Raw genomic sequence first — 23,101 nt, 5'->3', positions numbered from 1 at the left:
TATATATATATATATATATATATATATATATATATATATATCTCCAGTAATGCAGCTGGAACTCTGGCTCTGGTCTAAGCACTGGAACACAGTGTAGAATTAGTAAATGTTATGGATTGAATTATTCTCCAAAAAATATGTGTTGTAAATCTTAACCCCTATACCTGTGGCTATAATCCCATTTGGGAATGGGTTCTCTTTGTTATGTTAATGAAACAGTATTAGTACAGAATGTGTCTTAAATCAATTTCTTTTAAAATATGGGAAACCAGATTAGGCATGGAGAAGCAAGCAGAGATGGGGTAAGACAGATGCCAGGCCACATGAAGATCCCCAAGGAATGGAGCAGCAGAAGCTGAAAAGGGACAAGAATCTTCCCCCAGAACCAACACAGAGAAAGCCTTCCCCTAGAGCCAGCACCCTGATGTGGACTTCTAGCCCCTAAACTATGAGAAAATAAATCTGTTTGTTAAAGCAACCACTTGTGATATTCGTTACAGCAGCACTAGATAACTAACAGGATCTGGTAACAAGGAGTGGGTGCTGCTCTAACAAATAACTAAAATGTAGAAGTAGTTTTGTAATCTGGTAATGGGTAGAGGCTGGAGGAATTCTCATGTGCTTCATACTATGGCCCTACTTTGCCTTGAAGAGATTGTTGGTTAGAATTATGACTGTCAGAGACAATTCTGATGAGGGCTCTGAAAGAATTGAGAGCTTGTATTATGGTGGCTCAGTGCCTAAGACATTTGACTGCTAACCAAAGGTTGGCATTTTAAACCCACTAGCTGCTCCACAGAAGGAAGATGGGACAATCTACTTCTGTAAATATTTACCACCCTGGAAACCCAATGGGGGTCACTATGAGTCAGAATCAACTCAATGAAGTAGGGTTTTGTTTTTTTTTAAATCATAAACAGAATGTTGTTAGATATGTGAATGCTAAACGTGCTTCTAATGCAAAATGAAAATGCATTGCAGTCAAGTCAGATTCAACACATAGCAAGCCCTCCTTGGGTTTCCAAGGTGGTATCACTATGGAAGTAGATTGTCCAACCTTCCTTCCAAGGAATGGCTAGTAGGTTTGAACCTCCAGCCTTCTGGTTAGCAGTCAAGTGCCTGAGGCACGACACCACCAGAGCTCCTAATGTGCTTCTGGTGAGACTTTAAAAGGAAATAAACATGTGATTGGACACTGGAGGGAAGGTGATACTTTCTACGCAGTAGCAAAGAACTTTTCTAAATTATGTTCAAATGTTTGGAGGAAGGCAAAACTTGAAAATGATAAACTTGGATATTTGACTGAGGAGCTTCCTAAGCAAGATCTTAAAGGGCAGCATGGTTTTTCCTTTCTACTTACAGTAGAGCATGGGAGAAAAGAGCTGTGTAAAATGAAACCAGGACTTAAAGATTTGAAGATTCCATTTTACAAACTAAGGATACATGGCCTAAAACTCTCATAAAGGACTTGATAACTCCATCTTTTTTGAAAGATTAAGCCTGTGACTAAGGATCCATTAAACCACCAAAGCAAAAATTTGTCAGCTTAGACTGGAAAGGAAAGAGAGGACAAAATGAAGGAAAGCTGCCTGACTCCTGCAAATCTACAGGTGGGAAATAGGCCAATGGTGTGATTTGATTCTAAACGTCTGACCTCTAAGAAAAGAAAAGGACTATCCCTAGTGCAGTTCAGAGATCAGAAAACTGTTGGAAGGAGCACGGGAAGCAGGGCTGCCTTGATTTCAAAGGGTAGAGCTATGGGCTCCTGTGTCTCAAAGGGTGAAAGCCACAGCCTCCTAGGGTTCAAAGGGTAGAGCCACAGTCTCGCAGGTTTCAAAGATTCAGAAGTCTATCAACTGGTTCCTGAGTATGGGACTGTCATTCAGGTGTGCCCAGAGGATGGGGCCATTGCCCAAAGCTGGTGGGAGGGGCTATCATGTCCAAAGGGCAGGAGAATGGAGGCTGCCAGGGTCAAGAGTATAGGGTTGCCACTCAGATGGACTAGGAGAATGGGGCTATTCAAAGCCGTGGGAGCAGAGCTGTCATCCCAGTGGGCCTGAAAGGTGATGCTAACACCAGGTCCAAGGAGCCTCTACCCAGAATACAGAAGGCATGGCCAACACCCAGAGCATTGAGTCGCTAGTGAGCTTTCATGGTACGCATTTCACAGGTGTCATAATTTGTTGCTAGGAGAAGAGACCTGTGTGAGAGGATTCCTGGAAGCAGTGCCTGGTTTCCTGCAGGCTTCCCCCCATGTGCCTTTTCCCCTTGCTGACTGTGCCTTTCATCTTTTTGCTGTAATAAATTTTAGCCATGAGTACAAGTATATGCTGACTCCTGTGAGTCTTCCTAGTGACTCATCAAACTGGGAGTAGCCTCGGGGACCTGTGAAACAGAACGCTATTTATTACTCTTCTCACTTTACAAAAATTCTGAACTAACTGCAACATATCATGCTTTTTTGTACCTCTGTTTTTTTTTTTTTTTTCCCACGTTTATTTTCCTCTACTTAGAATGTTATTTCTCCCTCTCATTCTACCACCTTTTCTTTCTTTCTTTCTTTTATTGTGATTTGGGTGAAAATTTACAGAGCAAATTCACTTTCCATACAGCAGTTCACATACACTTTGTCTCATGCCATTGACCACACACAATTCACCACAATGCAACAGCTCCCCTCCCACTTCCTCCTAACAGTCAATCTCTTCCCTGTGTCTATACCTCCATGCACTCCTGCCCCCTGAGCTGTCTCCATGTGCATAAACAGCCCTTTTTTCTCCCATGACTGTTCTCTCCAAGAAGTATATCTACCTCAGGTAAATGTTCAACTCCTATGCCTGTCTTTTGTTTGATTGGAAGCCACAGGTGTGGGTTCAATTCCAGACCTGAAGGGCAGCTAGGGGCCATAGTCTCAGTGGTTCCATAAGGCTCTATCAGATCAGCAAACCTAGTCCCCCTTTTTTTTTAATTCCCCAAATGATTTTGAGTTTTGTTCCACATTGTTCTCCCTCTCTATCCAGGATCTCCTACATAGATCCCCCTCCAAGTGGTTGACAGTGGTAGCCGGGCACCATCTAGTTTTTCTGGTCTCAAAGTCATATAGGCTGAGGATCACATGGTGTACCAGTTGCTAGGACTAATCCTTTCCATGAATCTTTGGTTTTCTTCATTCTTCTTTGCTCTAGATGAGGAGAGATCCATCATTGCATCTAGATGGCTGCTTGTAAGCTTTTAAGATCCCAGTCGCTACTCGCCAAAGTAGGAGGTGGAACAATGTTTTGTGTAGTATGTTATGCCAATTGAGCTTGATGTCCCCTGTGACTATGGTCCCGAGCCCACAGGTTCAACTACTCAGTTTCTCTGGGTAGCTGGCTGTGGTCAAGAAGTGACTACAAGCTTGTCCCTTATCAGCTCTACTATACACCTGGGAATTCAGATCATACAAATATACTTATAGGACCATTGTCTGCCAACCCTATACATGGTCTTGGGTATACTCCCCCACTTCATAGACATACCTAATAGTTCAGCCTGTCCACCCATCTATCCACCCATATACCCACGTTTGCCTTCATTGACAACAAAATACTGTATGTGCAAAAGGGTTCATCTTTGTTATCTGTACCTCCCATGTCTCTCTCTCTCTGTCGTCCTCTTCCTCAATGCCACCATGTTGATCACTCACATTTGGTACACTGCCCTTCTCTTCACCCAAATCAGTACTTAGATCTCTACCTATCTAACAGTGTTCCCTCCCCTCTCCTCCCACACCTGGTAACCAACAAAGAAAATTTCCTTCCATAGATAAACCTTTCCTTGATTTTTACAATAACGGACTAATACACTATTTATCCTTCTGTGATTGACTTATTTCACTCAGCATAATGTCCTCCAAGTTCACCTACATCATGCGGTGTTTTGCAGATTCTAGGTTATTCTTAGGGTTGCATAGTATTCCATTGTGTGTATGTACCAAAATTTGGTTATCCATTCCTCAGGTGATGGACACCTAGGTTGTTTCCATCTTTTGGCTATTGTAAATAGGGCTGCGATGAACATGGGTATGCATATGTCTGTTCTAGTCATGGCTCTCATTTCTTTAGGATATATACCTAGTAATGGAATGTCTGGGTCAAATATTATTTCTAATTCCAACTTTTTAAGAAATTGACATACTGCTTTCCACAATCCACCACCTTTTCTTACTGATGCATGCCTTCAAACCACACGTGAGAATTACTTTGTGAAAGTTTTCCCATCAAGGTACAGCTCACAAGTCCTCATCCATATACTTCTGTACTCCATACATATGTCTAGTCTTTGTTTTTTGGTGGTAAATATATAGATAACAAAACAATTACAATAGTTTTTACATATACAATTCAGTGATAAGAATTACATTCATGTTATGCAACTATCATCAGTCTCCATTTCTAAATTTTTCTATCACCCTGAACAGCAGCTCAGCACTCCATGTTTTACACACACACACACACACACATATACATGCACAGTTTATTTTTGTTGTTGTTGTTGTTCAATATAAACCATACTGTTTACACAAACATTTTACACACACTTGAGCCATTCTTATCAGCATATAGTGGGAACACTTCTAAAATCTAAGTTCCCAGATGCCAGCCAAGAGCCAATCTTGCAAGCAGGTCTTTCTAAGGACAGCAGTTTCAGGGCTATGTTACCTCTTTTCTGCACAGGTTCTCTGTATATATATTCACTTTCTATTGGGGTGAAAATATAAAACTGTTTGATAACTAGTGAATAAAGAATGGAAGAATCACCTTCAGCTAATTACTCTTCAAAAGATAATTTGATGGTAGAGAATGAACATCCTGGACAGAGGCTGGTTTCAGCTTCGGCTCACATACAGGCAAGAGATAGGCAAGAGAGAAATGAAGCAGTAAGTGATAAACAAGTCATTTTAATACGAGGAGGGTACAGATAAGGCTGCAATAAGAGGTCTGACCATGCTGACATACGGAAAATGTTATGTCATTTATTGTTCACCAATATTGTTAAGTGAGATTGTAAGAAATGTAAGTGGCTTAAGGAAGGTTTTGAAGTGGCTCAGAAATAAAGATTTAATAGAATGAGGAAGTGATTAGCAAGTAATGAGGAAAAATGATACTGAGAAAAGATGCTTTGATAATAGCACCTAGAACTTAACACAGGAACAAAGGCTAAAGGCAAGATTCCAGCAATTTAAATATTTCATAGAGAAAACAGTTGAAAAAAGGATGTGGAAATGAAAAATAAAAGATTTAAAAAATTACAGAAGCAGAAGACAGTTGTCACTAAATACTTTACTATGAATCCCTGAACACTTGATACATACACCCAGAGTTGGCAGGTGCACACACACACACACACACACACAATTAAAACTGTATAAATTGGTCTTGTAACAGTGAGCTGACAAGGAAAAAACTGCAACTAAAACCCTGACTTTTGTTTTGTCTCTAGCTATATAAACAGACAACAGTTATATTTAAATAGAACTAACATTCCAACAGAAAGTTTTACTTAACTTTTTAAATGATTTTAGGTCTTAAAATATTCTTTGCCAATTACATGTATTACGAAAGAAAGAGACACTGAGGCAGATCTTAGTCAATTCACATCCAACCTCTTCTGCTTACTAAGTCTGTAGCTCTGAGTAAATCAATAAGGTTTTCTAAATCTATCTCAAAGGAGCCTTGGTGGCACAGTGGTTAAGTGCTTGGCTGCTAACCGCAAGGTCAACAGCTTAAACTCATCAGTCCTTACACTGGAGACAGCTCCTGTAAAGATTTATACTGCCTTGGAAACTCTATGGGGAGTCCTTGTTGTTATATGCCATCAAGTAGGACCCGACTTGTAGCGACCCCTCCTTAGGTTTCCGAAGCAGTAACACTACGGAAGTAGACTGCCCCATCTTCCTGACTTACAGGGTTTCTTCAAGTCCGAATCTACTCAGTGGACTTGGCTTGGTTAAACCTGTTTCATCGTGTTTTGCTGTCACATGCCATTGAGCCAATTTTCAACTCACTGTGGCCCCATGTGACAGAGTAGAACTGCCCCACAGGGTTTTCTAGGCTGTAATCTTTGTGGGTCTGACCGAGATCCATGATGATTTGAAGCACTTACTGATGAAGATCGAAGACTACAACCTTTGGTATAGATTATATCTCAACATAAAGCAAACAGAAATCCTCGTAACGGGACTAATAAGCACTGTAAATGGAGAAAAGACTGAAATTGTTAGGGATTTCATTTTACTTGCATCCACAATCAACACCCATGGAAGCAGCAGTCAATAAATCAGATATTGTATTGTACTGGGAAAATCTGCAGAAAAGACCACTTCGAAGTGTTAAGGAGCAAATATGTCACTTTGAAGATTAAGGTTCACCTAACCCAAGCCATGTATTTTCAATTGCCTCATGCATGTGAAAGCTGGATAATGAATAGGAAGACTGAAGAATAGCTGATGCCTTTGAATTGTGGTGAAGAATACTGACAATACCACAGAGCGCCAGAAGAATGAAAATGGCCAGACTATGCCTCACCTACTTTGGTCATATTGCCATCAGCAAAAATGGGGAAGACCCTCAAAGAGCTGGACTGAATCACTGGCTCCAACGATGGGCTCAAGCATAGCAAGGATTGTGAGGATAGTGCAGGACTGAGGGTCGCTAGAAGTTGGAGCCGACTCAATGGCACCTAACAACAACAACAACAATCTTTACAGGAGGAGATTGCCAGTTCTTTCTCCTATACAGCTGCTGAGTGGGTTCAAACCATCGTTGGCTTAGTAATCAAGCCCTTAATGATTGTGCCACCAGGGCTCCTCATTTATACAATAAAGATCATACTAATCTCCAACTCACAAGAATTAAGGAATATATAAGAATGTTCTTCAATGTAGAATAAAACTCAAATTCATTTAAGAAAAAAAAAAAAAGACCAGGTTTATGGTTCTGATAGAGCCTGGTGAGACCCCTGAGACTATTGCCCCTAGTTACCGCTCACGTCTGGAATTTAAATTACTCCATGGCTTCCAGCCAAACAAAAGACAGGCGTATGAGCTGAACAGTTACACCAGGCAGATACACTCTTTAGAACGATCAATCATGGGAGAACAGAAGAGCAGTGTATGAGGGAGATTGCTTGGGGGGTGGGGACAGGAGTACATGGAAGAGAAGGACATAGGGAGATGGAACTACTGGGAGGAAGTGGGAAGAGAGCTGTTACACTGTGGGGAATTGCAGTCAATGTCATGAAACAAAATGCATATGAACTGCTGTATGGAAAATGAATTTGCTCTGTAAACTTGTACCCAAATCACAATTTAAAAAAAAAAAAAGGAATATACAAGAAAGTGATTTGTAAACTGTAAATAGCTAATATATGAAACATAACTATCATTACTAGGAGCTCTGGTGGTATAGTATCTAAGGCACTTGACTGCTAACCAGAAGGCTAGCAGTTCAAACCCACCAGCCACTCCCTGGCAAGAAGACTGGGCAATCTACTTCTGTAGAGGTACTGCCTCGGAAACCCAAGTAGGGGTCGCTATCATTAGTAAATCCCTAAATGATGTGGTGGTAAAATACCTTGGAATTTGGTATCTGGGACTTGAGTCCAAGATTTGACTGAATCTTACTAGCTACATATGCTGAACAAGTTATTTAACCTCTTCCTGACTCCATTTCTTCTTCAGTAAAAAGGGTGCAGCAATCAATCAATAGCAGTGTTAGGACTAAATGAAAAAAATGTAAAACATTATTGCACTGCCTGAACACAGTGAAAAGTACTACTAACTAACATTATTTATCACTGTATACTAGGACATGTTGGATACTTAACACTTTATATCACTTAAGTTTCACCATTGTTGTTGTTGTTGTTGTTATGTGCCGTCGAGTCGGCCCCGACATAGTATCATAAAATTGAACTTTTTATCATCTGTTAGAGAAGGAGCTTAAAGAATAGCTTTTGGGGTCCACAATTAATAGCTAGTAAGCAAGGAGCTCAGTGTAAGGCCCACGTCTGTGAGATACTTTGTTTTTGCCAACTTGCCTCTTGGGTATTGCTATTATCAAGCTTGTTACTTAACTGGAGAGTAACAACAACAAAAACCCAAACCATAAATCATTTTCATAGGGAATGAACTATCTACAGCAGACAGTTCAGACTTACTGAGGGGCATGTCTATTATTATCTCATGAAAAGACGGGTCAAGATAAAAGTGAGTGTTTCTGCTATAGCTTATACAAAGAAGAAATACCTTACATAAATTCAATAAGCTATATCTCATATCAAGAACTTTCATTTGAAGCACTGTTTGAAATGTCTGAAATGTTCTATTTGAACATACAGTGATTACAAGACAGCCACTATCAAACTGAAGCAGACCAGGACTCTACACTATAGGTCACGCTGGATCCTTACTAAAACTCCACTAATTTACATTGAAATGCTAAACCACACTTTTACTCACCATTTTCAGTTTCTTCTTATCCTTATTTGCATTACTGTGGACAGCTTCAATTGCCATATGATGCTTCCAAGCTAATTCTTCCAAAGTCTTAGAGTGGGCTTCATTTAATTGGGACACCTCCTCTTCAAATCTATTTTGCAGGTTTTTAAGCTCTGTTTCATAATATTCTTGCTGAGTTTTCTTTGCTTCATTTACTTTCTAAAATTAAAACAAATAAATTCCAATAACTGGTACCTGCTTTTGTCATTATTGGTGTTTTCTAATAGCAATTTTCTGTGTATCCAGTAAATCTGTAACCCTGAATGAACACAGTGCTACGGGATCTAGCCTATGGAACATGAGAATACATCATTGTTGTTCTCAGAATGTGACAGAATGGCATAGGCAAAACAAGTAATTTTGGAACAAGAGATACGATAGATTGTTATTAGGTTAGAACCCAATGTGAGCAAATCTACAAGCTTAAGAGAGAAAGGCTTCCTATATGTCAAAGTAGTACATAATATGGCTTATCAATTTAGCCACTCAAATGACATTATTCACTACAATTTATTAATTGACAATTTTGTACCTTTTAAGTACTAAAAATCTAGTGATAAAAATGTAATCAAAAGACAGTTGCAAAATAGTTTTTAACTTTTATAAAAAGAAGTGTACAGTGTTTTTTGAGAGCACACAGGAAAGCAGCCAAGCCTGGGTGGGGTGGGAAATGGTATGGGTGTGAGTGTATGTGTGTGTGACATCAAACTGATGATGATACAATCCCTCACTGAATTCTCATAAGAAGTTCTTAAGGCGGTTGCTCTTCATTTGTAAAGCAAAGATTAGAAACTGAATGATGAGAAAATACCAAACCTAGGTCTGCTGTCAAAAGCCTGCCTTCATAACCATTTTAACTGCCTTCCAGCATTTTGAAAGATGAAAAGAAGTTAATGACAAAGTTTAAGGAACTGGGTTCTAGTGCATGCCAGCTAAGCAGGGACAGAACATGGGACACAAGGCTGGAAGTGATAAAGAGATGAGGCTCAGAAGTAGGCAGGAGTCAAACGATGAGAAGGGACCTTCCATGTCTTGCTAAGGACTTTTTATTTTCTTCTGAAGGGAATGAGAAACCACAGGAGTTTAAGTGACTTATTTTTTAAAAACAATCATCTTAACAGCCAAGTAGTGTGCTCACTGGAGAACAGGAAGATCAATTAGGACATTGCGGCTATAATCCAAGCAAGAAACAACAAGTGCAAAAACCTAGAACCTGTAAATTAAGCAGAGGAAAAAGTGGAGGAAAAATATGTTGAGTAGATAGAACCAACAGCACTTGGTAACAGATTATTTCTGAAAATTAAAAAAAAAAAATGGTTGCAGTAGTACAGAGACAGGGAATTGCCAGAAATTCAAGTCAGATACAGAAGAGGACATAGAAGGAGGGCTATCATTGCTGATGTCAGACAGATTTTGGCTGAAAGCAGAGAATACCAGAAAGATGTTTTAATGACTGTGCAAAGGCTATGTGGATCCTAACGAATTATGGATATCACTGTGAAGAATGAGAATTCCAGAACACTTAATTGTGCTCAAATGGATGCTGTTTACAGACCAAGAGGTAGTCACTTGAACAGAACATGGGGAATATTGTGTGGTTTAAAATCAGGTAGAGTATGTATCACCATACTTACTCGATCTGTATGCTGAGCAAATAATCCAACAAACCAGACTACATGAAGAATGAGGCAACAGGACTAGAAGAATCCAAGAGGATTGGAACAACCTGCAATATGCAGATGACACAACCTTGCTTGCTGAAAGTGAAGAGGACTTGAAGCACTTACTGATGAACAGACTATAGCCGTCAGTATGGAGCATACCTCAACATAAAGGAAACAATAATCATGACAACTGGACCAATAAGCAACATCATGATAAATGGAGAAAAGACTGAAGTAGTAAAGATTTCATTTTACTTGGATCCACAATCAACCCCCATGGAAGCGGCAGTACATAAATAAACAGTGTGTTGCATGGGGAAAATCTGCTGCAAAAGACCTTTTAAAGTCTTAGAAAGTAAAGATGTTACTTTGAGGACAGAGGCCATGGTATTTTTAATCGTTGCATATACATGCAAAAGCTGAACAACGAATAAGGAAAATCAAAGAATGCCTTTGAATTATGGTGTTGGTAAAGAATACTGAATATACCATGGACTACCAGAAGAACAAATTTGTGCAGGAAGAAGAATAACCAGAATGCTCCTTTGATGTGAGGGTAACAAGACTTCATCTCATGTACTTTGGACATTTTATCAGGAGGGATCACTCCCTGGAGAAGGATATAATTTTTGGTAAAATAGAAAGTCAGCAGAAAAAGATGAAGATGAGATGAACTGACACAGTAGCTACAACAATGGGCATAAACACAGCAACGCCTGTGACGATGTGCAGGACGAGGCAGTGTTGTGCTCTGATATACACAGGGTCACTACAGTTGGAACCGACTTGACAGTACCGATCAGCAATAATACTCATCTGTATGTTTCCTAAACTGAAAGTTCCTTGACTGCAGGAGCTACATATCAAGGACATGTGCTTTGCACATAACAAGCACTCCACAGGTATTCGCCGATACTTCGGCAGCACCAGGCCTAGTACCATATGCTACATGAAGAGAAACAAGTTGGCACCTAACAACAAGGAAACAGTAATCAAGAATGACTCCAGGTTTCTGATTTAGCAACTAGACACACTACGGTGCTACTGGTTGAAATAAGAAGTGAAGGAATATAGCACTTTTTAGGGGAGAAAGTTCTGTGCATGCTAATATAGCACATCTATGAAAAATGTAAGTGGCAGTTATCTTGTAGGAAGCTGTATATATGAGACTCACATTCAGGGAAAAGATCTGACCTGGACCTACGGATTGCAAGTGATAGTTGACACTGGAATAGATTAGTGCGTGGAATGAGATGAAAACCCTTGGGCTTCAGGTTCATTCAGGTATGACTCCCTGCTGAGAATTTGCCTTTCTACCCCAGATATACTGAATCAAAATCTGTTTTTTAACAAGATCCCCAAGTAACTCTTACAGATCTTGTTAAAAATATAGATTCTGATTCAGTTTATCTGGGGTAGAAAGGCAATTCTCAGCAGGGGGTCAACTGGAAAGATCCCTAGTTTGAAGCCCTGGGGAATACCAAGAGGAAGGGCACAAAGATGGAGGTGGGAAGTTCACAGAACAAACTGCAAGGCCAGAGAGGTAGAAGGAAACTCCAAGAGAGCATGAAATATTGGGAACCAAGAGAAGAGAGGCATTCTACAATTAGTGAGTAGGAAATACCACAGTTAGATAAGTCCAGCAACCAGGATGTCACTGCTGGCTGAGGCAAAGCAGATTCTATAGATGGTGGTTGTTAAGCAATGAATAGGAAGTGAGCAAAGGGCAAGAAAAACAGACATTTTTCAATATACTTAGTTGTTGTGGGAAGGAGAAAGGGTGTCCAAAACTTTCACTTGATATTGTGGGATTTTTAAAAACTGGGATAAATATTCAGCAATTATTCTACAAATGATATGTCTCATTATTTAATCTACAAAGTTAATATGTTGGCATAATATGGATTTTCAGAGCTTGATGCTTGTCACCCCTTTCAGTTTTATAAAAATGTCTTAGGTGCATATATAATAACATTTATGTACACTGCACTGAAATAAGAGTTTATTCAGTTTCTGACTTGAAATGCAAGCATTAAAATTTTATATTATACACTGTTATAGATTTTGAACATACACACAATATAAGACACTTCAGATTTATACTTTTTTTCCTCAAAACAAAAACAAAGAAACAATTACTAAAATAAGAAATGTACTGTTACTATAGAGTGGCAGTAAACACACCAAATACTTCAAATCTGAAAAAGTGGAACAGAAACTTTTTTCTTCCCTTCATTTTTCTGGGGGAATGGAGAAGGGGTGGGTGTGCCTTGCACTGCTTTTTACCTTTTCCAGTTCCATAATCTGCTGCTTCTGCTCTTCATCCAGACTTTGGGTTTTGCTTTGCAAAAAAGCTCTTTCCTCTTCAAGTTGAGATAATCTCTCATTGACCCTTGATTTTTCTGATTCTAGATCTTTAATTGTAACCTCCTGGGTCATTTGAGTTGCTTGAAGCATTCCAATATGACCTATTCCCCCAGAAATAAATCCCTTCATTTAAAAAATATGTTGCATTGTGGTACATAATACAATTTATATTTAATGATTTATATTAATATATAAATCATATAATTTATATTTAATATTTATTGTACTTAATAACTAAATAAATATATAGGCTGCATGAACAAACAGTTCTTTGATATCCTCATCATATAAAATAGGCATCTTTACCCTGGGAACACATCTTACAGAAGTAGAATATCTTAAATCAGAAAATCCATTTTCACATCACTTCCCTTGCTCCCTGTCCCAGAATCATCCCACTTTGTTTTGTTTTTGTTTAAGATTGCTATACAAATTGAAATAGAAGCAACTTTTCAAGGGTGAGTATAAAATTCTCCTGGGAGAAAAACAAAATAATAGAGAATGTACTGACTAATGATTCTGGAGCCAAAATGAATAATTTGTTCTCTCTTTCCTAACCTCTTCTTTTTTCAAATTCTAACATAAAGAGAAAGAAATATGTATGCAGGAAATAACGGTGGTTGAAATGGAATTTGTTTTAGACAAGAGACCTGATAAGTAAGAGACAGATAAGGGCTACAAGGTTATGAAAAAATAAAATGAATAACAAAAGCAAACAGAAAGGCAGGGAGAGGGGTGATGAGAAAAGAGAGCCAAAATGAATAGAGAGATGAAAAGTTTAAATGATAGAGAGAGATAAAAAGTGTAAGAAGAGGTTTTATAGAGAGCATTCTTTAGGGCAGTGGTTCTCAAAACGAAGTTCCTCAGTCTGAAGCTTCAGAATCACCTGGGAACTCTAGCTAGCAATGCAAATTCTCAGCCCATCCCAGAACTTTTGAATCAGAAACTCTGAGCATTCTCAGAGTTTGTATTTGTAGCAATTTGTATTTGTATAAGCCCTCTAGGTGATTCTGATGCAGCTAAAGTTTGAGAACCATTACTTTAGGGGAGGAGTCCCTGGGTGGTGCAAACAGTTAAGTGCTCAACTGCTACCCAAAAAGCTGGCAGTCTGAACCCGCCTAGACGTGCCTCAGAAGGTAGGCCTGGTGATCTGCTTCCCAAAGGTCACAGCCTAGAAAACCCTATGGAGCAGTTCTGCTCTGCACAGATGGGGTTGCATGGGGTCACCATGAGTAGAAATCACTTCGATGGTAATTAATAAGTTTAGGAGAAGGGTTATCTGGGAGTCACTGATGACCCTGTCAAAATCAGATGATACCTTCAAACAATCTGTTCAAATAGCTTTATTGGGCACACTAGAAATGATCAAAATGTGACTTCAGATCTGACATAGGTCACACACCTCCTCCAGTAAGGAATGAGGAATGAGCACATCAGGATAGGCAACTCAGCTTTAGTATGCAAAATACCCTTAAGAGTCAGCTCAATGAAATATGGTGCTGCAATTTACATATAGTTCCCTGATTTACATACTTTATAATTTATGTTTTTAAAAGACAAAGTTTCCTAGAGTATTTCATTTTCCTTTTGACTGATTTATTGCTGGTTTTACCTGCTAGCGCTTAATTTTTCTATTAAAACTCTATTCCTAAAAATAATTTATTATTTGCTCATGTTATGATAAATTAATTAATAAGATATCAGAATCCTTTGAAATATTTAGAGTCTACATAATTTAAAATTATGAAAGACAAATTTTATCTTTGACATTTAAGAAATGGTGTTAGCTGAGGAATACACCAAGAACTATGGTCAGACATACTAGCTTTGAGGACAAGATCTGAAGCTTGCTGTTGTAAACGTTCTCTGGCAGCTGCTAGCTCACTTTCCACTTCCTTGTGCTTGCTTAATAAGGCCATTTCTCCTTCCGTGGTTTCATCAAGTTGTTTTTGAAGAACCTAAAAAAATAATATAGCCATTATGAATAAGCAAGATGCTAAATAATTCATTTAAATCACAATCATTAGGTGGAGGTGGAGCAAGACAGCGGCATAAGCAGCCAAACCTCACAACTACTGTAAAATAAGCAAATGTTGAAAAAACTGATGGTCTCAGAACTCCAGACATAAAAGATTTCTGAAGGACCAATGGAAACACTGAATCAAGTAAAAGGTAACATACTGACTACAGATGAGTAAAGGCTGACTATAGATGAGTAAAGGTTCACAGAGCACCCTCACCCCACTGTCCTCACAGTGTGGCCATCTTGGGATAGTGCTAACAAGTACAGAGTGCCTTATGGCCCAGATTTTGGAGTCAAGCTCCAGTGAAGGCATCATACGAAGGAAACCTAAGAAAGCAGACCCAAGAAAGGGTGCCTCGGTGCACTGCAAGTGAAACTTGGAGATCGCAAACAGCCTGGCTCTGGTGACGGCACCGTGGGCAGAGAAACCTGAGATATCATATCTTGATATCTCTATTAATATCTCATTCTCAAAGATGATGAGGTCAACAGAAATGTAGCTCAATTCTCCCATAACAGTAATAGAAAAAAACAGCAAAATAGCACCAAGGAGATAGAAATGCAAATTTTAAACCCTGAAAACTAATCCAAAAGTTAAAGCAACAAGTCACATAGTGAAGGAAGAACAAAACAGTTGGTAAGAGAAGCCCACACAGAAACTAATTTTGGAGAAGGGAAGAAATCTGAAATCCAGAATTACTTCAACAAAGTACTCAAATACTTCAGGTTCAACAAAGAATCAGAAAGCATATAAGAAAGCAAGAAAAGATGGTCCAATTCAAAGAGTAGCATGGGGAAGTAGAAATCACTCTCAAAGAAATACAGATAAAAGAAAAATACTTACAAACAACAAATTTTAATATGCTTAAATAAGTCAAAGTTGACACAAATTAACAGGTATCACAAAACAATATGAGAATCTCAGTAAGGAGATAGAAATAAAAAGAAACAAATACTGGAACTGAAGAACAAAATAATACAACTGGAAAATGCAAGGAAGGGATACAACAATACAGTTGAGCAGGCAGAAGAAAGAATAAGTAAATTAGAGGACAAAACAAATGAACTTAATGAATGCTAAGACAAACGAGGAGGGAATATACAAAGAAAATCGACCAAAGCCAAACAGAACTATGCCACACCATCAAGAGAACCAATTACAGGAATTCTAGAAAGTGAGGAAAGAAACTAGGGAATAGAAAGAACATTTGAGGAAATTGTGGCAGAAAAATTTCCAGATATAGTTAATGAAATGAACCCACAAATCCAGGAAGCTTGGCAAACTCTAAATAGAGTGAATTCAAAAAAGGTCTTTATCTAGTACATTATAACCGAACTTCTGAAGCTCAAAGACAAGGAAAGATTCTTGAAAGCAGCAAGAGAAAAACACATTATACATATAAGGGTCCTCCGTATGAGTTGGAATTGATTAAATGGCAATAGTTTTAGGAGCTCTGGTAGCATAGTGCCTAAGGCACTTGACTGCTAACTAGAAGGCTGTCAGTTCAAACCCACCAGCCACTCCTCAGAAGGAAGGTTGGGCAATCTACTTCCATAGTGATACTGCCTCAGAAACCCAAGGAGAGGTCGCTATGAGTTGGGTCCGACTCACTGGCAAACAACAACAACAGGTTTAGTTTGGTTTTGATTTCAGTATGGTTAAACACTGACTTTTCCACAGAAACTATGGAGGCTAGATGGCAATTAAAAAAATATATGTAAAGGACTGAAAGAAAAGAATTGCCAACTAAAAATTCTTTATCCAGTAAAACTATCCTTCAAAAATGAGGATGAATTCAAGATATTTCCAGATACGCAACATTTGCCAGAATTTATTACTACCAGTTCTGTGTAAGAACTGCTGAAGGGTGTCTTTCAAGTGGAAATGAAGGAATACTAGACAACTATCCAACCTATTATACAGAAAGAAAATTTTTAAAATAAAGCAGAGACCTTCAATAAATGTAATGGCACAGGCAAATGAAAGACCTATTACAGGACATTTTCAGTGTGTAATTTTAGGTGCTACATGCTACAAGTCTCATATCAAATTTAAAAGAAGTTATTTTAATAGATCAGAATGTATAATGTGAAAAATGATGTAATAACATAAACAGAAGGAGGTAGCAAAGAATTAGGATTAGAATTTAATATCGTATGTTACTTACTATTTGTATATTATTTGCTATTTATTTAATTTTTGGTATCAAGGTAAAATAGATTGTTGTAAATGCAATTTTCTGGTAACCACTAGAAAATACTTCAAAAATAAACACAGAACCTAGGAAGAAATAAACCAAATAGACCCAACACAAGAAAGCACCTTACCACAAATAAAGAAAATTTGTAAAAAAGGCCGGACAAAGAAATTTTAAGACACCCAAAAAAATAATAAAATGACAGAAGTTCTTTTATCAATAATTACCTTAACTTAAAAGTAAATGGATTAATCTCTCCATGCAAAAGGCAGAGAATGGCAGAACAGATAAGAAAACATGACCAATCCATAGCTGTCTACAAGAGACAGATCTTAGGTCCAAGGATACCAACAGACTGAAAGTGAAAAGATGGAAGAGAATATTCCATGCAAACAGTATCTAATGAGAGCACTGGTAGCCATACTGATATCAGACAAAATAGCCATTAAATCAAAATCTACAAGAGATGAAGAAGGATATTATATATCAATAAAAGGAACAATCTAGCAAGAAAATATAACAATCATAAATATATATATTCACTAACATCAATGCACCAAAATACATAAAGCAAATACTGACAGAACTGAAAGGAGCGATAGATAATTCTACAGTAATAGGAAGAGACTTCAATGCATGACAGCAAATATGGGACAGAACTTCTAGAAAAAGGATCAGTAAGGAGATAGAGTACTTGAACAATACAATATACAAATCAGATCTAATGGACATGTATAGAACTTTCCACCCAACTTCAGAACAATACACATTTTTTTCTTTTTCTCTTTCTCTTTTTTTTAAATTGTGATTGGAGTGAAGATTTACAGATACATTTTTTTTTTCTAGTGCACATGAGACAAACAAGAAAGATCACATGTTAGGTCATGAAACAAGCGTCCACAAATTTTAAAGACCGAAATGATACAAAGTATCCTCCAGCCACAAAGAAATAATACTAGAAACTAATAATACAAGGAAAATAGGTATCACATAAATATGTGCAAACTAAATACCACACTTTTAAAGTTTTTCTAGTTTTAAACCTATACTACTGATGATACTTACAATGTGATATTTTCATAAATCATGACCCAATCATGAAGGGCTATTCATACTTTTTAATCCATTCTAATGCTACACAGATACTAAAAACAAAACTATGAAATTTTCTATGCCTTACAAACTTCAGAGACTTTTTGGCTCTTTTTCAGACTTGTGCTATACTTCTATTTAATTCAGGTTTGTAAGACAATCTTAATCTTTTGTTCACAGTGTCTACACAGCAAAAGGTATCTGACGAGCAGACAATAATTAATGATGGGAAAGAAAAAGCATAACTAAATCCTAAACCCAATATTTTAACTTCCCCAAACCACATACAGAAAAAACTAACATGTTACTTCAATAAAATCCTTTTATAAACAAGCAGCAAGATTTTACGTTTTTTTTGTTTTTTGTTTTTTGTTATATTAGTATCTGAAATTCAAGTATGAAACAATACCTACAGGAAATTAAAATTATCCCTTCACGATTTTCTCACAAAAGGAAAAGCAGGACAAAGTAAAACAGACAAAACAATGTTTAAAGGGGTCTGAATGAAAAGAATCGGATTCCAAGCCAGCCAGACTACTCTTAATGAACACATTTAAAGGAGAAAACAGGGAAAATGATCTATGTGTTGAATGTCATATGCTTTGCTTACCTGAACATTGTTCTCTGCTGTAGCAAGCGCCATCTGTAGCTTTTGGCATTTGTCATGAAGACTTCCAGCTTCATCCTGCACCATCTGTAATTCTGTCTTTAATTTTCCTATGGTTTTTCGTAAAATTGCTTCTTGCCCCTGAAACTCTTTTCTAAGATCAGCTTCCTTTTCTTTGCTAGCCTGTAGGCTTTCTGCTGTAAAAAGCTGTGATCTTTTCAATGTATCAAGCTCGTGTTCATAAAAGGACTGAGCTTTCTTCAACTTGCCTTCATAATCCTCAATTAGTTTTTTTCGTTCAAGTCTTAGCTCTTCAAGTGTTTTGTTTAAGGCCTCCACCTCCATTCTGTGTAGCTCCTCTGCCTTCTCCTGCCCTTTATTTACCAAGGCACTATGATCCTGTTGTGACTTCAATAGCTCTTGTATCTCCCGTCTGTGAGCAGTTCGCAAATCTTCCAGTGCCAATCGTTTATCTTTTTCAAACTGGACTTGGAGTTGTCCAAAGCTCCGTAACTTTTCCTCAAATTTCCTTCTAATCTCTTCAACTTCTCTAGACATAGTTACTATGCGTTGGACGTGCTGAGCTTCTGCACAAAGCTGCATGTCCTCTACTCTGTGTTTATAAGCTTCAAATTCTGTCAAAGCCTGTTGCTTCATTTTTATGTGATCTTCTAATGAGGCTTCTAAAGCTTGAATCTTTCTCTTAAGGTCTAACTCCTCTGTTATTTTGCTTTTATACTGCAGTATTTTTTCTCTTGTTTCTGCAAGAATTTGTTGGATCTCTTCTTCATGAGCATCTTTGAGAGCTTGAATTGCAGATTCATGCTCATCGTTTTTAGTGTTCAAAGCATATATTACCTGCATGGTTTTAAAGAAGGTGGAAGAATTGAATAAACCATATTATTTTCTAAACTTGAAGTTAATTCTTTCATATGGATTGATATTTGTCTATGCACATAATATTGGCTATAGTAAATGTTAAATACTGAAACTTCATGCAATTTTTTTTTGTGTTCATACGTTGATTTGCTTAGCAAATTTCTAGCTTAGCACCATTTTAAGAGAACCTGCATTTGAAGAATTTTAAACTATGACTTAAAAACATTCCAAATTAATAATGTTTTACTATAAATGAGACAGGAATAAAGGGATAAAGGAGGTAACTTGGCCTAAGAGAAAGGAGTTCTCCACGTGGACTGTGCTAGCTGACTCGGCACTACGCTGGGGAGCAGAAGAAAATCTTTACAGTAAGTCTCTAACCTACAAGGATGTCCTTGATGTAAGAGAGATTTTGCACAAGTAAAACCCTAGGCCCTAAATTTCCCCAAAGGCCTCTTTCATCTATCTAATGTCCTGTACATTTAAAAGTTTGAAATGTATTTCTCTAATTTCTGCAGAAGAGGAAGACCTTCACCAAGAAGGACTGACACGGTGGCTGCAACGATGGGCTCAAGCACAGCAAGGATTGTGAGGAGGGCACAGGACCAGGTAGTGTTTCATTCTGTTGTACAAAGGGTCGCTGTGAGTCAGAGCCAGCTTGACGGCACTTAACATTTCCCCTACAGCCTGTTTTTAAAGCTGATCTTCCTTCTTAAATTCTTTATGGTTTCCATAAAAAATAGAAACTTTTCTGCTCACGTATCAAATGCTGTAGTTTTACTTACTGCCTCATTTTCTCTCTGTCTTTAAGAAAGCCTGATATCTAGTGTCAGAGTATTTCAGACACAGGCCTTTATTTTCATTTTATTCCTCAGATTTTAATGATTCCATTGAGATTTCCCCAACCTCAGCTCCAAATGACAAAATATTCCCTGCATAATAATGTTCCATTCTTCTTATATGTTCCTTGATACCCATCACCACACTTCTTGGTCTAACAATACAGTGTTCATGACTGTTAAGGCCTGTTTTCCTTCTCCTTGAGTTAAAAGGGAGAAATGCTAGGGCAATGCATACTACACAATCCAACAAACCAAAAAATATAACTCAGTGTCTTAGAGCTTCGCCCACTTTAATACGCTTTTTCACTGACTTTAGAAATGAATTCCAGCACCAGAGTCCAGAAAGTACATTTAAGATGCAAAAGTGTTGCCATTTTTGTAGAGAACTTGTTCATGTGGCCTGAGGCAACTGAGGCACACTTCCTGGCTCTCCAAATATCCCTGGTAATTTCAGATCCTACTTATTACATAGAGGCTGACAGCCTATGTATGTCTGTGGCTGTACTTACAGGAGGAGGAACACACAATGGAAGCCTATCTTAAAACAGAGACTAGAGGAAGGCTCTAGTATTCACTTTCCCTTCAGTCAAAGCTAAGACTGCCCAAAAGCATGAAAGTCTATCTTTATCTCCACTGCCTCCATTACCTTACCATCCACGCACTCCTGAAACTCAGTAAATGTTTGATTAATAAAACTTAGGAATGGACTTTACAACAAGGTTGAAAGATATGAAGAAATGTGAGGATGTTAGAAATCCTAATAAAGAAGCTGGGGGCATAAAAACATAGGAGCACACAATTATGTGGAAAAAGAGAGGTAGAAATTAAAATATTAAGTTAAAAAGAATCTATTATCAGCAAAGCAAAATATCTGATAAATAACAGGGAAATGCAAGGGGTGAGGAGCTCTATTTCACTTTATATTCTAATCCAGAGGTCAATTAACTACAGCCTGGTTGCTGTCTGTCCTTGTAAATAAAGTTTTATTGGAGACAGCTACACCCATTTGTATATTTATCGCCTATGGCTGCTTTCCCAACACAACAACAGAGCTGCGTAGTCATGGAAAATATCTGTTCTAATCTATACAGACAAGCTACATGTTCAGCCAAACTTGGCAAGGAGGGAGAAAAAAAGATGAAAGAACTGAATTTGTACTAGCTTTGTTTACTCTCTACAAAATAATGTCCACAGTTCAGAATCATAAGCACTATCACAAATTTCATAACATTTTAGATCTCAAAAGTTCACTAGACATTATCTAATGTCATAGGGTATTACGAGAACTCTTGAGTTCAAGTTCTGTTCCTTCACTCTCTAATTATATGAATTTGGGCAAATTACTTAACCTTCCTGTGCCTCAGTTTCTTTATTTGTAAAATAGGGATAATAATAATAGAGTCTACTGCATAAGGTGATTGTGAGAATTAGGTGATTTAATATATGTAAAGCACTTAGAACAGCTTTACATATAATATGCATTTGAGAGTCACTGTTATCATCACTATCTTCATCTTCAAACTGAAAAAAACAAACCCAATTCTGATTCATGTTGTTGTTGTTGTTATGTGCCCTCGAGTCGCCCCGACTCATAGCGACCCCTCCTTGGGTTTCCAAGGCAGTATCACTACGGAAGTAGGATTGCCCAACCTTCCTTCCGAGGAGTGGTTGGTGGGTTTGAACTGCCAGCCTTCTGGTGAGCAGTCAAGTGCCTTTAGGCACTATGCTACCAGAGCGCCTAGATATAGTATCCTTCAATTGTTCACTTTCAACCTAAGTATAAAGGTACCATGTATGAGTATCTCTCTCTAATTTATTAAATTATTGATATTATTATATTATTATATTACATTATTATTTATTATTATTATTAATTTATTAAGGTAATATAAAAACTCTCTATGTTCTCTGAATACATGACTTGAAGTTGCAGAACTGACTTTAACTGAATTTTTTTTTTATTGTGATTTGAGTGAAAGTTTTTAAAATGGATTTTTGACCTTAGGTAAAAGCATTTAATTTCTCCAAGCTTCAAGCTTCTCAAACATGAAATAGAGATCATGTTTATTCTACTCTTGTCACATCATTATTATAAGATCAATCTATCACTGCAATTAAAAAGAAAATTTTGTTATATAAAGACTTCTTGATTAAAAAAAAGTTTAAAAGATGGTAAAAGACAGTAAGGCTTCCTAGTTGTTCAGTGTATCATTTATTTACAGAGAGAATGAGACTAAATTTTAAAAGAAACCTTAGTAAGTGCTCATGTTTTAAATGGGCTATTTAGTCTTTCTAAATCTTCCATAATAAACATATGTTACTGTTATAATCAGAAAATATTAAGCATTTTTCACAGATTATAATGAGAAATTCTAAAAGAATGAATGAATACTCAAAAGCCTTAGTTTTAGAAAAACCTAAGAATGAAAACGGAAAAGGACAATTACACAACCTTTTTTTAATTACCAAGAGGGAGAAAGAGAGGGGAGGAGGAAGGGAGGGACAGAAAGAAGACAATGGGGAGAGAGAGGAAAAGAGAGAATTCACCCACGGTGTACGTTAAGTACCACATGAGGCACAGAGGGACTTACAAAGTAATAAAGGAGCAATCGTGATCCTATAAAATGTTTTAAAGATCTGGTACATTTTAAACAAAGGAAGACTATATATTTTTATTACTCAACACTCAATTCCTGTAGTTGAGCTAGTCACCAAAAGTTTACTGGGGCTTAAGATTCTGAAGAGGTAAAGAATATTTTAGAATCAATCTCTCAACCTTCTCAAAAGCAGTGGGTTATTGACCTTTGTCTGCAGTATAAAGTCCGTCCTATCTGTTCCATAGCAATAACCAGTGTTCTATACCTCAGTTTAGGAGCTCTGGTAGCATAGT

The 23,101-nt window shown here is 37.6% G+C and overlaps 1 protein-coding gene across 1 annotated transcript in view; it reads right to left on the bottom strand.

Moving 5' to 3' along the window:
- The window catches only part of FAM184A (family with sequence similarity 184 member A), a 205,983-nt gene that overhangs the window by 103,642 nt on the left and 79,240 nt on the right, over positions 1-23,101 (bottom strand). Inside the window, exons 2-5 of the mRNA XM_007954187.2 lie at positions 18,494-19,348; positions 14,393-14,528; positions 12,490-12,671; positions 8,501-8,698 (exon numbers count right to left, since the gene is read on the bottom strand). Of these exons, the coding sequence (XP_007952378.1) occupies positions 8,501-8,698; positions 12,490-12,671; positions 14,393-14,528; positions 18,494-19,348 (1,371 nt within the window). The remainder of the gene's footprint in view (positions 1-8,500; positions 8,699-12,489; positions 12,672-14,392; positions 14,529-18,493; positions 19,349-23,101) is intronic.

This window comes from Orycteropus afer, unplaced genomic scaffold (genome assembly GCF_000298275.1).
Source record: "Orycteropus afer afer isolate SDZICR_OR568_19922 unplaced genomic scaffold, OryAfe1.0 scaffold00441, whole genome shotgun sequence".
NCBI lineage: Eukaryota > Metazoa > Chordata > Mammalia > Tubulidentata > Orycteropodidae > Orycteropus > Orycteropus afer.
This window is presented reverse-complemented; position numbering and strand designations above follow the sequence as displayed.